At 38.4% G+C, this 17,168-nt stretch overlaps 1 protein-coding gene across 7 annotated transcripts in view; it reads left to right on the top strand.

The window, feature by feature from the left end:
- NCKAP5 (NCK associated protein 5) overlaps window positions 1-17,168 on the top strand; it is a 417,071-nt gene that overhangs the window by 308,081 nt on the left and 91,822 nt on the right. For all 7 annotated transcript variants that reach the window (XM_083865018.1, XM_083865017.1, XM_083865019.1 and 4 more), the window contains one exon: window positions 14,026-14,094. In XM_083865018.1, the coding sequence (XP_083721144.1) occupies window positions 14,026-14,094 (69 nt within the window). The remainder of the gene's footprint in view (window positions 1-14,025; window positions 14,095-17,168) is intronic.

Genomic DNA, 17,168 nt, shown 5'->3' with positions numbered 1-17,168 from the left:
TCTTTCTGTCTGCCTTTTATAATCTAATGATAGTTTTTCAGTGCCCTCCTTTCCAAGTGCGGTGCCTTCCTGCAGATAATCAGCAGTTAATGTAACTCACCACTTTTAGCAATCAGGCGTGTGGTACAATTGAGAATCCACTCTCCCTGTGGAATGGAATGAGATTTTCCAGGCCTGTGTTATAGATCTAGGTGGTTGTGTTTATCCCCACACATCCATCATTGCAGAGGGTGAGACTCAGTGGTTTTTTAAATACTTTCTCTCAGCTGTGCACCCTGGGCCTGGCTCTCCACAAGCCCTTTCTGTGATTCTGCTCATTACTCACAGTGGCACTTGTTTCAGAGAAAAGCTTCTATGTGACAGAGACTTTTAGAATTACCCCCTATATTTTTAATTTACATACTAATGCATGCAATTTGGCTGACAGTAATGACAGTTCTACAGTTCATAAACTAAATAAATAGTTGCAGTTCATTTCAAACCAACATTTTTAAAATCCCAGTATTCTGTGGACCTTCTCCACTGGCATAGGAAATCCCAATTAATTTACTTCTGCTGTTGGAGCTGAATCTCTTACAACTCTTTACTTACAAGTAAAATACATAGATTTATTTTACGTAGTAAAATAATTTCTCTTTGAATTTCTCTTCACTATCCTTGAAAATGCTTAAACATTATTGATGTCTCATGGTGATGCACTTTTTTAAAATTTGGTAGTGATTTCTTTTTTGTTCATCTTGTAGAAATACAGCATTGAAGATTACAGAAAGGAATCTGGGCAGGTATATTTAGGCTTATATACCAGAATTAAGGTCACTGTGCTGAATTCCAGGCTGTAAGGGCTGGCTCCTGTGTTGGGAAATGCTTAACTACACATGGGAAATGTGTATGATTAACATACTCTTGAAATTTGATATTCACTGGCTTTATTATGCAGCTAATTTGATAGTCCACAGCAGAAAATACCCACACGATTATTTTTAAGTCTGCTTAATCTGTCATGGTGACAAGCACAGATTTGAAGATTAGTTATAAACACATAGAGAGGATAGATAAATCAAATATGGAATAGTCTGACATTGGTCCATTATGCATGAAACTGATTTTTGCTGATAGTTCTGTAGATACCTGATTATCACTAAGTGTAAAATTTCAGTGTATAGGCAAAAAAGCTACACATAAGTGCATTATAGCCTCATGTGTGTGAATGTGGGTAGCTAGTTGCACATTTTAATGTACACTTGTCTGTTTCAGAAGCTTTTAAATGTCAAGGGGAGTTTTGTTTATTCAAAAGGACAATCTCTTTTTTTTTCTGTTTGTTTTTGGTTTTTATTATATATTTTCAGATATTGCCCAGCCTTCAGTTAAATTGCCTTTCCCCATGTGGGACCCCCCAAATCCTCAATTTTTAAATTTTTTTTTAACTTTAGGCTGAGCACCATTGCTGTGCTTTCCAGATGGGAAGAACAGGTCTGTGCCCCTGCTGTGCCCTTCAGGGATGTGCAGCTCTCACCTTCCCACACTGACCAGGAGCTGCCACCTGATTTTCCTGACCTCTGTGCCCATGATTCCTGTGCAGGTGGGGATGTGGTCACCTTGCCTGGCAGGGCTCTCCAGCTCCATCTGGGATCTACAGGCACATAATGCCATCTAGAGGGCAGAGCTTCTTCCCTTCCCACACCTGGCATCCCTGCTGCCCTTCCATTACATGTGGTGACAGTGATGCTTCATCTTTGTGATTCATGGGTTTTCCTATTCCTCTTCTGGGTAGTGTGCACTCAGACAAGGCCAGGACTTCGAAATTATTTAGAAGTGCTCAATTGGTGATTACAGCTGTTTCCCTTTAATTAGCCTGCAGGTTTCTTTCTTGTCTTCAGTCAAATGGTCTGTTCCTCCAGAAAAACCCTTCTGATTTTCAGTGTTCTAGGTCTTAACGTTTAAGTTCTTCAGGAAAAGGTTATTTTAAATAGAGGAAGCAAGTAAGACCTGTATTTTTATTTAAACTCTTAGAAATACCTATGCATTGACTACTTTGCTTGACAAAATCCTCTGTAAAATTCTTGCAGCAACAGTTTCAGATCTGAGAAATGGGTCTAGGGGTTGTGCATTATGTGAGACTGCTGTGTGTTTAAACAGAAGTTAAAGTATTTTCTTCTATTGCATCTGTCCTACTGCAAGACTTGGTTAGCATTTCTCTTAACGGAGAATGGTAATCTGGAAATGAGTGGAGGCTTGTCAGCAGAGGTCATGGGGCTGAAACAGCTGAAATTTCTCCTTAATTGCCTCTGATAGCTCCTCATTTTTCGTCTTTGAACCTTATGGAGTTTGCTTATTCAGACCTTAGACATGTCAGAGAAAAGTCTGTTGCATCCTCCTTGGTAATTTCCTTCCTTCCTATTTGATGTCATTATGCTTCAGCCGCTGTTACCAATAATGACCATTATAATATTCTTTTTATTAAACAATGAGTGTTCTTTCTGTAACTTAAGCCTGATCTGTATCTCATAAAAAGGGTTTTGTTAGACATTGTAGTGTCTCCCCAGTGCCGTGCAGAGATTACTGTTACACACATGCATGCATAAATTTGACTCAATTAAGGTGGGAGGTGTGAAACAGAGAAAAAGGCTCTGTGGCAAGCTTTATAAACAGCATCGTCTTTTTATATAATGCCCTGCCACGCAAAGTAGTTCAGGTAGCAGAGCAGTAGAGCTGCATGGAATAGTTTTCATTTGAGCCAATTAACTCTTCTTGAGACCCAGAGTCCTGGCCCCAGTAGAACAATGCATGAGCAACCTGAGCCAGCTTTAGCAGATCTTTGCAGATAGTGTTGATGAAACTTCACTTTTAAGGAACATTCTTCTTCTTGGCTCCTCTTGCTGGCACAATATAGGGTTTTTTTCCATTCCAGTCATGGTAATCTTTGTACTCTTTTTTTCAAATATTTTGACCTTTGCAGAGACCTCAGGGTAACTATTCAAAAACGTACCCATTTAGATGAGTAAAAATAGGTGTCCTTAGTTCATTGTCAAAAAGAACTTTGCTAGTGTTAGGCAAATCCTGTATTTTTCACAGAGGCATTGAATAGAAATAAGAGATGAGAATTGCTCCTCTTTTTGAGCAAGTGATTTGCCTCACTGGTGACATCTGCCAGACAGGAATATTTCCCAGTTGCAGGCCAATCTGATAGAGCAGTAATGTGATCAGTTCTAGGTATATGTGACATTGCATAGTATTTCATACATTGATTTATTTTTGTTCTTTTCTCTGCATTTTCCCTTTAGGCCAATTGATTAATCACTGATCCTGCTCTTGAACGAGAGCTTGGAATAAGATAACAGCAACATTTCCTCATCTTTGATGCTGATGTTATTGTGTTTGGCTATCAAATTTAGACATGTGAAGGTGGGTGCAGTTCCAGTGGCTGCACTTGAGCTGTGTTTAATTATGTGTGATGTGAATTTGGCTCATTCTGCAGATCAGGGCTGGGCTGCTGCTGCTGCTGTGCTTTTCAGGCCTCAGCTTCTTACTGGGGCACCCCTGAATCCCATCAACTTTGACCTAAAGTGTGTACCATATGAGACTGTGATGTCGTTCAGCCAAACTTTGTTTTTTTAAGAACTTTGGGTTTGCCATATTCTCCCAAAGTCATGGTCCAAGGCATTTCTTAGACCTCCTAGAACATAGTTTGCCAACAAATGTAAGTACAAAGAATGAAATCTGAGACAAATGTTGTTTGCTGATGAGCAACGTTAAGTTAATAATTGAGAAAGAGTTAAATACAACACAGTGGCACTTAATAATCTATAATTACAATAGAATTTGCTTTCCATGTAGCTGGCTTGGTTGTATATATTTCTGTAGAGGTTTTTATTTTCTGTTTTCGTAATATACTAAGCTGTAAAAATATCCAAGTAGAAAATTCCTCTGGCACATCTCTCTTGCATGCAGGAAGAAGTTCCCAAAAAGCCTCTCTTTTATTTTGGTATTGTGGGATACATTTTTGTGCAGGCAGTTGACTTCCTTAGGGTTTCCCTATTAATGCTGGAAGATACCCTGTTAAAATTGTGTGTCTGCCTTGAGAGTAGTGCAACAGGAGCAGATCCTCAGACTTGTGCTCTGTACAGTTTGGGGGGTCACTTTGACTCCAGGCAAGCCCAGCAGCAGCTGGAGTTCCTCTTCCCATTTCCTGTGAGAGAAACCCAGTCCATTGGGTCCAAGACCACACCATGGTGTGAGCTGTAGCCTGGTCAGTGTGAGGATCAGAAAAATCACAGGAGATGAGGACACTCACAGCTCATCCAAGCCAAAAAGCCATTGTGGATGGTCCTGATGTCAGCCAGTTCGGTAGAGATATTTCCTGTAACTAGTTAGGATCTCAATCAGATGCTGCCATATCTGACAGTTTCCATGGGATCCTTATCCCATCTTCTCTAAGTGAGCACAGTCTGCACAGGGCAGAAAAAAAACAAACAAAAAAAACCCCTCTGATCTGCTGAATCTTTAAAAAGACCGAATTTGAGGCTTGGGCTGTTGTTCTGCTGGGCCAAATACAATTACTCTGCAAATTCACTCTAAAAGAGTAAAAATTAAATTAATCAGAACTTTCAATTTAACAAATGTCAGTGCAGAAGCCACGTGCTGCTGCGTGGAGCAAGGGGCATTGCCCAATTCTTGCTGTGTGCCTGTAAGAGCAAGAGAAAAAAACGTTCAAAGCTCTCAGGAGAAACAGGGTGATGTTTGCAAATAGAGTTTCATTTCAGCTAGCAAGAAATGAGCAGTAATTTTGTGATGCAGTTATTAGGAGTTGGCTAGTGGCTACAGAACAATTGCTGCCTGTTATGTGGCATTTGCTGCTCTCCATAACACAGCACCACTCACTACCTGTCCTGCTCCACTTGGCTTCACAGCTCCATAGCTGGGAGGGACGGAAATAACCAAAGCCATCAAGAGAAGTTCATTTTGAAATACCTGGGGAGGTTGACTTATGGGTGACTTCTGATGAAGAGAGTGGAATTGCAGGAAACGTTGCCTTCAGGAATAGCTCAGTGCTCCCGTGTAGTTAAAACAGAAAAACTTGTTATAAATTTATGTTGCGAGCTGTGAAACAGGCAACGTTAATGGCTTATTGTGGTGGAAAGCTTTTAACTTGAAGCATTTAAAGGAACAGTGTAAAATGATTCAGCATAGGAGGAGGAAAAGGACATATTTTATATTTATATATCTATTTTATTGTGTGTAAAAATACTTTCTGGCAGTATCAATTACGCCATCACATAATTTTTAAATCTATTGCATATATAACAAAGAAAAGTCATTCTTTTTCTCAGAATTCAAATTTAAAAAAGCTCAAGGGACATTTTTTTAAAGTGGAAAACCAGTTGTATGTTTTAGTTTTTTCTATTCCGAAAAATACATACATGTTTCTTTGGAAAAAAAAATATTTCTCACTTGCATAGCAGAGAACTGGTGTGAGTTTCCCATCACCCAACCAGTGAACGTGACATTCAAGCATATGGAATCAGAGTTTTCCAGACTGTCAGTTTAAATCATTTTATTTCATAATTACTCTTCAGTTCGAACTGAATGAAGGAACTTAAGATAAATAATTAGGAAAAAATATTTCTTGATAAATATTCAGCATCCCCTTTCTCTGAAGTCAGAGCAAAACATCTGTTGTTTTACCTTGCGGTGAGATTCAAAATAATTGGGAGTGGGGTACATTTGTGTTGTAGGTTATACATTAAATGAGAGGACAAAAAGCAGGAAGGCAGTGAAGTCTGAATATTTTGTTTCTATCATCAGCCCCTATGAGCAAACTCAATTCCTTAATTTCCTTGGAGGAGTGGAAGGGGTGAGAGGGGAGGAGGTTGGTGTTGGTGTTTCTCAAAGATGGTGCCAAATTGAGCTCCAGATTTTTACTATTTACTGTAATTTAATAGCAGCCCTTTGGTTCAGGTGCATTGAGCAGCCTGGAAGCACCAGTTACAGCATTAAAGCAATTTTTTTTGCACTGACCTGTGAAACTGTTGATTTTTTTCAGTCTGATGTTATTAGAAAAAAACATAGAAAAGCTACTTTAGAGGAGAAGAGCTGCTCTTGATAGATAGAATTTCTAGAAATGAAAAAAAAAAAAAAAATCCTGAAAACTCCTGAATATACTTTACATAATCCTTGTCTTCCTGATACTTAATTTCAAGCTTTTCTACCTGTGAAGGCAGTTTTCCCCTTTGTCTTCATTTTCCATATCCACTTCCCAGTGCCAAGAATCAGCAGTAGCATTTCCATATTTTCTCTGAATACCTCAGAGACAAGATGGGGAGAATAAGAAGTGTTTTCTGCCAGGATAAAGTGGCCCAAACATTAATTTTCATACACAGATCTGAAATACCTTGTTCTTTTCAACCTCCCATTAGACAAACCTTGAAGCTCTGTGTGCTGCTCAGGTGTGAAAAATGGAATCACAGCAAGTACAAAACTGTCACAGTGTCAGTGAGCTCATGGTCAAAATTGCCCAGCTTTGAAGGATAACTCATTTAAAGCAAATTCTGAAGTGGTCTCTCTTATTGCTTGGAAAAAATGTCTTAAAATACATGAGTTTTCCTAAAGATCTGAAATTGAAAAAAAAACCAACAAACCACAAACCCAAAAAACCAAAAGAAAAACTACCTTTTAAAAACTTTTTTTAAAGGTGGTTTCCATGTGGATAATTTCAGAAGGATTCAAAGCCAAAATTTGGCTTTGTTTTCAATGTCACTTCTAAATTTGATAAAAATCTTCTCCAAAATGTTTCCTTGTAAAGCAAAGCAAATATTTTTTTTGAAAATGATTGCGCCGTAAGTTGTTTTAATTGAACTTCAGCGCTGGGTTTACAGATAGTCAATGGTTTTCAACTAATCTTTACTGATTTCAAATAATTACTATTTTAAAGAGGTAGAATTTCGCTTGGCAAGAAAAAATTGAAACAAATGCAACTGACCAAATGTGATATGATTGGCTCCTATAAGAGTTTTCAATGCAGAGATAGTTAGGTGTGTGTCACATATAAGAAATGCCCTTTTTTATTAATCAAGTCCTCACCACTTGCCTTTATCTGTCTGTGTTGATTGTAAGAATCTTAGTTTGACATAAAATTTCAGGGTTTCAGAACTTTTTTCGTGGATCAGGGGTTTTTATTTCTTTGATGAAAGAAATTACTGCCTGTGAATATTACATGGTGAAGCACAGTAAGTCTGTCAGAGTGAAAAGCTCTCAGTTCTTAAGGAGAGCAATTCCATGAGGGAACAAATTACTTTAAACAAGAAGGAGTGGAAAAAAAGGAATAGGATGGGAATCTTGGTGGGGCTTTTGGCTCTCCATGCTTGTATTTCTTTGCTTTATCAAGTGTACATGTGTTATGTGTATGTCTTTAACTTTAGGAAAGTTGTACTCTGTCTGCCTCTACTTCTTCAGATCTCTTTTACTCCTCATCCTCAAAAAAATTTTTATATGGGTTCATTTGGAAGAATTTTTTTGGGGGGCAAAAAAAAGGCATCCTTCATAATTTTAACTCATTTGTACAAAGATCTGTATTGACACTGCATTACCAGTGGAAATGTTGAGAGTCTATTATTATCTCTGTAAATACTGGTAGAATTTGCTGTTTTCTACAATTTGCATGCAGGTAAACAAGCAGCTCTATTATTGATATATCTGTTAGTAGTAGCCTAGGTGATTATTTGTTTGAAGATAAGCCTGTGCTTATAATGCAGTCTGTTTTGCCAGATCTATTCCTAACCTTCTTAAAATGTCAGCTCCAAACGTTTCTGTGATGTCAGAAGGGAAAACGTTGAAGATTTTAAAGGTGTGTCATTCTTAACTACTTTAGAGTTAACAAAAAAAAAAAAAAAAAAAAAAAAGAAAGAAAAAGGAAAACAAAAAGATTTTTCACAGAGGAATTCCCAGGAATATGAGGTTTTCTTTAGTCATTTTTAGAATACAGTCTCAGCAGAAGTGCATGAATCTCATTTGGTTCTGGTTTGTTGGATTTGGCTCCTGAAGTTTGTACATTTATCCAATATAAGGAGATTTGGAGGATTAAATTCTAGTTGCACTCTTCTTTCCAAAGGGTGACTTCCTCATTGAGGTTGGACACCCATTGTTTCATCTTGTGTGAGCTGGGAAATGCTCAGCAGACAGGAAAGGCTTTCTGTGGTTATGAGCCCCATCCAGGACTGTGGGTGGGAGTCTCTCTCTGCAAGCTGCTAAAAATCTGCAGATAAATGAGCCAGTTCTGTGTTCTGATCTTTGACAGCATGAAATCAACGCGAATTTTAAAACTGTTACATAATTTCTGCTGTAAATTCATGTTTAAATACATGAATCTGCTCATCAATAATTGGTGAGGTATTGCAAGAAGCTGCACAGACCTTGGGCTGCTTTTTGTTCTCAACATTTAAACCCAAGAGTTTTTTCTAACCTTAAGTGGTTAGTTTCCTGATGTTGAATAAATATCTTCTGATTTCTAGCATACATTAGAAGGTTGTGCTGCTCTCTGTGAGTCTCCAAACCCAGGGGTGGCACAGCTATAGCAGAGCATCTCCTGGTAGACTGCTTTTGAGATTTAAACTAGTTTTTGTAACAGTAAAGTGCCAAATAAAAAAAAAAACAAAACATTGTTGAAGTTGTGAATTGCAAGAATGATCCCCACCAGTGCTACCTAATAAGGTTCAAGGTGGCCTTTTGATAGACAGAATTATAATTAACACTTGAATGGTTTTGTGTTTCATTATTTAACATCACACATGTATCACTTCCATGCCATGTTTTAAGTGAGTGAGAATTAAACACTGGCTGAGCATTTCAGATAAAGTATGTCAGATGTTTTAAGTGGGGTTAAATATAACAGGCTATTAAAAAATAAAACAGAAAATTATGTTACTGAGAAGGCTAAGTGTTCTGAAGCAAGGGTGAGAAGCCTGGCTGCCATCATATCACTTATTTGTTCTTTTTAATGTTCTGGTTTTTTTCCTCCCATCCCCATGACCCCAAAGAAATAGTTAAGACTATGATATTTAAATAAAAAATCATTTTAGTTAAGTATTATTCCACTAAATTTACTGATAATTTCATCTGTAGGTAGCACTCCCCAATTTCAGTGTCCTGGGGATGTAAGACCAGGGAGCAGAGCTGTTCAGGAGAGAGATGCTCCATGGTTGTCCAGGCTTTGATCTGTTGTGGAAAAAGTGTAAAGGACAAGGTGGAAACATTCAAATGTTGATAGGTGGCCTTGAGGGGCAGTTCCCATTTTACTCCTAGCAAAGAGCTGTCTTTACTAATATAAAAAGCACTGGAAAGTGGCCAGTGGAAATGCTGTTATCGTGCTAGAATTAAATTAAGGCTTTTGTTGCTACAATTACATTGATTTAAAAGCACAAATGTAATTTTCAGCTCTTCTGACCAGCATAAGTATGATGTTAAACTTTTCTCTGACAATTTGCTGGATTAGTCTTTCAAAGGACAAATTTTCTGCATAGCAGGGACAGAAACATTCAAAAAAGTTCCCTCTGACCAAAGACACAGAGGTGGTAAAAGTGGTAAACTCTTCCTTGAACAGCAGCTTACCAAATATGCCCCAAAGACCTAAGGAAAAAATGTAACAGCATAACTTCCTACTTTGCCCATAGCAGGGTTTGACCTCTCATGTGCTGTAGGAAGCTATGGCCACACAAGTGCACAAAATCAGGGGCTGAAAGCAGGAAAAAATTGCTGAGTACATTTGAAGTGCTTGGACAGCTCTTAATACACTGCAGTGGGCATGACAAATGAATGTCTGTGTAAATCAATAAAGCTTCCTACAAATGGACAAAGGGTTTAGTATGAATAACAAAGGAGTGCACATGGTAACCGTGGGGTTGCATTCTGACAGGGATTTTAAAGTTCACTGTCATAACTTTGTTCCTCCTGACCTTTATTGATGATACCGTCAGAGCATGCTGAGCTGCTAACTAGCCATACAACCTTTAGACCTTCATCTCCTGCCCAGGACTAGATGATCTTTAAAGGTCCTTTCTGATCCAAACCAGCCTGTGATTCTGTGGTCTCCTCTTCCCTTAGTGCAAAATGCATGTCACTCCCTGCTTTCTTTCTTCTTTCTTCCCCCTCCCATCCTTTTGTTTTGTCTCAGCTCTGAGACAAAGGTTGAGTAAGGAAAACTGTCTTGTACATAATTCTCTTTTAGTCATGCTTCTCTTTTATTCGTGCAATCTAGTAGAAAATTCAATGTTTTAATTAATTGCATTGTCATTATAAAAGTGCAGAGGATTGTCTGTTGAAGCATCAGGTGTGTAGCCTTTTATCAACTTTGGAACAGTGCAAACAGCTGACCCACAAGAGAAAAATCTCTGTGGGAGAGAGAGAAAGCTGTTAGTTAACTCAAAGAATTTTTATCATTCCCAAGGCTATGTTTTTTGTCCTGAGGAAGGAATTAAAATCAGTTGAAAAGCCTCTCATAATGACTATATGTTAGCAGTGGTATCAATTCAAGGCAGCCTGTTTTGTTGAAGTAGTCTGAAGTTTTACCTTTCAAACTCCATCTCACAATTCAGAACCATGTTGTCTCTAATTCAGGAAGTTGGAGGCTGCTTAACATTATCCAAGTCATCTTTAAATTCTCCAACACTGGAAGAGACTCTAGTGCAAAATACTTGCTCCCAAATCAGAATTGGGAGGGACGTCTATTTTGACATTTTAGGATCCTTGAACCTGTAATGATCCAAAAGCAGCATGTACTGATGTTTCATTTAAGTTGTGCCACAGTTACTTGTGGCTGACTGAATGCTGCTGTACTTTGGGAGCTGTCCCCCCAAGAAATTATGTGTGTGCCTGGGGTGCTGGTGGCAGGCACTGAGAGTTCTGTCTGTGCTGGGCTGCATCACTTACAGTGTTAGCCAGGCTGAGGGACAGAGAATGATTGTTCATTTCTATGTGTGACATAAAATATACATAAATTCCTAGAGGACAGCCTAAAACTAGGAATCACTACAGAAATCAGTGGCTATCTCAAAAAATAGGACTCTCAGTTGCTTGTTCTCAGCAAGCTCAGTGTTCCCTGCATAGTCCCCTGCCAGGTCATGGATGGGATTAGTGGCTGCACTGGGGTCAGGGCTGTCACTTTTGCAAGTATGGAAAAGCTTTCAATCTATGAGAAGAGAGGAGGACTTCTTCCTGCAGCTTAGCCTTCTCTAAGTGTGGCCTGAAAATAAAAATGGAAATTTAATAGCAGTTTCCTTCAAGGAGATGCACTCTGCTTAACTGGCAGACGATGCCCAGAATATACAATATGAGAGGAAGGCAGATACTTTGGAGCAAAAATTGAGCAGCCTTACAATAACATCAAAACCTAGTGATTTCTGTTAAATAAATGAAAGTTTGGATTAGGAGGCAGGGTTTTGAGACTGTAAGTGCTATTACAAATTTTCCAAATGAATACTTTCAGAGGAATGAGGATTATTATCAAGTATTTGGTTGCACTGTAGAGTGATTTAATGTCTCAAGTACTGGTTTCCCCGTGTTGTGGGAACTGGCACAGATTGTAAAGCAAAGTCAGTCAAGTGTTCCCTTCTACTCTAGTCCTCATTACAAAACTGCCAAATAAATAGGCATGATTTGCTTGGCAATCAAGAAGCACAAAAGTCAAGCTAACATTGACTGCATTACATCCTTTCACTACAATTTCAAAACCAGTGGTGTGAGAATTGCTTTTATTATACAGATGTTTCCACTGTGGATTGATAAGAGCTGAAATGTAGCATTTCTTTATAATGATGTCAGGTTTGGATTTCCTAATTTTGGTAGCCTGGTTGTAATGGAATAGCTTGCTGAAATCAGAGGTTCAGTGAACAGATCCAGGAAGATGTAGCATTCCATTTTACAGCATTCCAAAACATGGAGTAAGAGAAGCGTGGGAGCTCTCTGTATATTTCATATGATACAACTGTGTGCTGTAGTTCTTTTACACATTTCTGTGTGCAGGCAGTCTGCCCAAACTATTTTATGATAAAATCATACAATGTGTTTTTCTGTTAATAAAAATGAAAATTAAAACCAAAATCCATCAGTATATCAGTATGTGTGAGTGGAAGTCTGTGCAGACTAATCCTTTAGCCATTGCTTCAAAACAGTAAGAATTTCTTTTGGATGGCACTTTAGGGGGCCATTCATAGAGAAAATATCTGAAAATCTTCGACTCATGAATATTTTATGTAACCAACATCTCTTTATTTTATCAATGAATATGCAAGAAAGTGTCTATATAAGCAAACTATGGCCTCTTCAGTCTGGAGGACTATTTACCCTCCAGCTCCTGATTTCTTACTTCTGCTTTTGCAGCTTCTTCTTCTACTTTGCCACTTTCGCATCTGCTACTTTTTGCTGCCTCATCTCACAGTGCTCTCTGCAGGATCACCCATAGACTTTTTATAGCCATATGTTGAACCCATTCATAGGTGACATTGTGAAAATATGATGCAGAGCTTTTACCACCTTTGCTGGCTTTAATTGTACCCTGGAGATAAAGCACAGATTCTGTACTTTTGCTTATTTAGACTTTTAAATAAGTAAACTCTGTATGCCCTTGTTTCTTACCACACTTATACTCTTCAATCTCTTTCAAAATGCTGGATAATAGTGTACATTTGCTTTTACTTCCTAGCCTTACTTTTATGATTCAGCTGAATTTAAAATTTTTATTAATGAATCAATTTAATAGACTTTGAGATTCATATTTTGTTGATTCATTGACTTTTTTTAACAAGTAAGAGGAAACTGAGCATCTTGCCAGGGTCTTTCCATACAGCACAATACATTCATTTTCCTCTAAAACTACAAATGTTAACTATATTTATCACTGTTGTTTTGTGTAACCACAATTCCTTTGAAACAGCACTTGTTCAAGTTTTATAGGTTGACAGAAGGTTAAAGTAATGCAAGTACTGTAAATTGCATAATAGTTGTAATTATGGGAATGTATTGATTTTGGTGTTGTGGTTATGTGATGGAAAGTTATACATGGGAGGCAGAGAGATTTCTAGAGCCAGTTTTAACTCATAGTTTTTTATATATATTGTTTTACTTTCTCAGTCTTTAAGAGAAGACTAGTTGAAACTTGTTCCGATGAAACTACATCACACTTCAGAGATTTTCCTTTTCCCATGCTGTAAGAATTCCTAATATCAATATAGATATATAGGGAAAAATATTTAATTTACTGGGATTTATGTACCAGCTTGTGCTATTTTTAAATTTTCACTATACAAAAATATGAACGTAATGAAAACTAAAGGCAGATGAAAGACTCTATTGCACAGGAAATGTTATCATATTTAAAATTACACATGTGGGAGAAAAAAAGTCTGACTTCAAGACTGCATTTAGATGTAGCAAAATACCTCTCACTCTTGAAATAATCGGATTTTTTTTTAAGTAAAGACTATTAAATTTATCAGGGTCAGTTAGAGGATGTAATAATTCACCAACTAGCTGTAGAATGACCTGTGCATGTGGGGGTTCCCCACTGCAGAAACCAGACTTGAGAGGGGCTGCCACAGCTCAAAGATTACATAATTCTGGCTTTTGTTTCCCTGTGATAGTGGCTGTCTCTGTTTGTGTCCAAGTGGTTCTCAGGTAGCAAGTTCCAACTAAACAGGAAAGGGAGAGGAAAAAAAGAAAATATGTCAATATCTTTTATAGTGTTTCATTGCCAACTTTATTGCACCTGACAAGGTGAGATGGTGGACATACGTGGAATATCTGCTATGATATTGTTCTAAATTGTAATGCAGGGTGTGAATAATCTCATAAATGAATGTCACTTCTGGTTTTACTCAAAAGCACCAACCTGCAGCAAAATAAATTATGTGGTGCATTTTATTCTGGATCTTGAAGAGGTACAGTAGGTAAGCTCCCTGAGGATTTTTATGAATTGTCATGTGGTGAAAGATATCCTTTGCTAAATTTACATATTTACTTATTTATTCCATTTTAATGTAGGCAGAGAATTCAGCGCTGGCTCTGGAAAATGAAAATCAGAGAGAACAGTATGAAAGATGTCTCGATGAGGTAAGGTAGATAAAAAGGTTGTTCTCACCTGCTGCTATAATTAAATTAATACAAATTAATCTCTCCCTCTCTTAGAAGGTTGACATTGTTCTGCAATTTTTGTATTACCTCATTCTAATTAATTCCAAGAACATGTGTCTGGCAGTCAAAGGTGGTGTTCTCCACGACCTCTACTGTAAATCCTGTTTTGACCACAGCTCTTCACTGAAAAGTTGATATCCCTGTGACCAATGCATAGAACTGGTTTGCTTTCATTAAGAGGAGGAGATCATAATTTGCCTATTAGGGGCTGTGCACTCCTTTTCTGTAAAGTGGAACATCCCTCAGCTTTCTCATGTAATACATTCCATAACCCTGAAATTGAGTCTCTCAGCTCCACCTTAGGGTTCCATACACAGCTTTTAAGGCTGGTTTTTTAGCTGTTGACTAGATCAGAGCTTCCAGTTACAGCTGGAATATAATTCACCCCTCACATACTGTCTGAGCACTCCAGCAATGCCCACATACATTCCAGAAGTGCCTGCTATCTCCTGCTGCATGGAGCTTTCTCCACACATGTGCTGATGCTCACTCGTTCCTCCCAACAAGGCTCTTCGACATGCCTCAGAGTTTAAAGCAGTTTTAAAGCTCTTAGTGGCTTGAAGAGTTGCTTGCTAGAAATCATTTACCCATTCCATAATAAGGATGTGTCATGGCATAAGTAATTAGCTGACATGCAAACAAAACAAGAACCCCAGCTGTACCTTGGAGAAAAGAGTATGTGAGCAAGCAAACCCAGGGCAGATGGCAATTCCAGTCTTCACACCAGCCTTTTAAATTTTTAATCAGCATTTGCTGAAGTGTTGGAAGCATGAACATTACAGCACTGGTATAAGACACCTCCAGTTTGGTGCCTATTTTCATCAGCAAATCCTCTCTTTTGCCACTGTGGCATATTTTTGTCAGGGAATTCACAGATACACCCTCCACTGGGTCATGCTCTGCCCATTCTGAGGCTCTGGGGTATGAGCAGAGCCTTTGTCTGCAGTGGCCTGAGTCACTCCTTCAGTGCACACTTGAACCATGCATGGATATGTTGGTGATAAGGATGAAATTACCGTATAATTGCTAACTTCTGTTTGAATTACAGAGCCTGACTTTAAATTATTTTCTGATTGTCTCAGACAAAATCTGCTTACATAATTAGTTTTGGAAATGAGTGAAGCACTATAACTGTCCATTTCAGCAAAAAGCTTCATGCAAATTATAAGGACAGAAAACAGGCTTTTATTCTGTTTGCAGTAACATGATGGATTTCTGACCCAGGATTGTTTTTCACACACTGTTTCAGTTTAGAGATCATATAATTAAATCAAACTATGCTCTGAACTTTATTATCTTCAATATTATGTTGGCTGTTTTCAGTTCTTCTGTATTATCACAGCTGTATCCATCTTCTCTCACTGTGTCAACCTTTTTAGGAGAAAATGCTCCTCACCACCTGTGGGTTTGGGCTTCTCTGTTTGTTTTGTTTTTTTTTTTTTTAATCTCTTTTATTTTGTGTATGTGTTTCGCAATGCTTTGGCAGCATTGTTTCAGCTGACACAAACTTGGACCTTCTGGTCATTGGGGTGAAGAAGTTGTTGCCAGTGACTGAGGCAAGAAAACTGTATTTAATAGTTACAAATTCTACAGGAGTCCTGGGTCAGTGTCCTCCTGAGCGTGTTCCTTTGGTGGAGCTGCACAGGAAATCACACATTCTCACCCTCTTTCTTTATAGTAACAGTAAAGAGAATGGGATATGATACAGAAATTTAATTAGTTAATAACCAAAAATCCTTTCCAGACAGGGATTTTTACTTGACATCTTAAGCAAATAAAATGCTTTCCAGAAAGATTTTTTTAAAAATCTAAAAATATTTCCACTGGGAACGTTTTTTAAAGGGCTTTAAGTCTGATGTTTGCTCTGTTCATAACTCATCTTACACTAGCCCCTCTTCTTGAAAGTGAAAATTTCCTCGTCCCTTCCCTAGTCTGGCTCTCAGAGCCTGTTCAGTGTTTTAGGAGCAGATGTATTTCAGGAGCAGCCGTGTATCTGTCTGTGCTGCAGCCCCACTTTGCCTCAGGAGCACCTGGTGGGTTTGGAGTGAGGAACAGAGCTGTTCCTGGGAACACAGGGCTGTGATCACACCCAAACCTGAGACAGCTGAAACATGTCAGTGCCTACTGCAACCATGGCTTTAATTTTTTAATTTTGCCTCTTGTAGTCAAGTTAGCTGTGAGTGCAATGAACTTCTCCTGGGCTGCTGCACAAGGAGTGTTTCCCTCCCAAGCTGCCCCCTGGCCATTCTGGCTGTGACATGTCTGGGAGCCTTGACAGCCCCTTGAGGAATTGAAGGCTGGGAACATCATTTGATAACAATTGAGACAACTCTGCCATCTCTCACTCAGCAGCCTCAGATTGCAGCTTCTCTCCCCCAGGCACAGGCAAACTGTGCTCAGGGCACTCAGGCACCATTTAACCTGCCCACCCTGGCAGGGTGACCTGTGTGGTCCCTCAGGGTCACAGCAGAGTGGTCAGGACATTTGTGATGCACAGTGTGCTCTCTGCTGAGGTGTTGCTGGCCATTAAGCTGAATATGAAGACAGTAAAAATTGCCACTGTGATTTTTCTGTCTGGCTGTAGCAAAGAGATACTCAGAGCTGAGTTGTTAAAGCTGTGCTTGCCATTATTTTCTCTCATTTTTCTTTATGTTTAATCAGTTATTTTACATAGTACTTTTCATTCATATATATTCATTTCATTCATATATAATGCCCTACATTGAATATTGTACAAAATGCCTGCAACTGTGACAAAAAAATGCATGCTCTGTAATCATTTTGATGGTAAAATTCAATGAAACTCAAATGTTCAGAGAGATTAAATCTGAAAAGCATACGGGTCAAGCTGAGCAGAGTCCTTTATGAATTTTAACAATTATTCACTGATTTTAAAATAATTGCTCACCTCTGAAGTGTAAATGTAAAAAACTTGGAACAGTATTTGGAAAAAGGTGTCATTGAAATGTTCCAGTACTCGATAAATAAGAAAA

The sequence above is a fragment of the Zosterops lateralis genome (genome assembly GCF_965231275.1).
Source record: "Zosterops lateralis genome assembly, chromosome: 7".
Lineage (NCBI taxonomy): Eukaryota > Metazoa > Chordata > Aves > Passeriformes > Zosteropidae > Zosterops > Zosterops lateralis.
The sequence above is the reverse complement of the archived record's forward strand: the minus strand, read 5'-3'. Positions and strand labels throughout refer to the sequence as shown.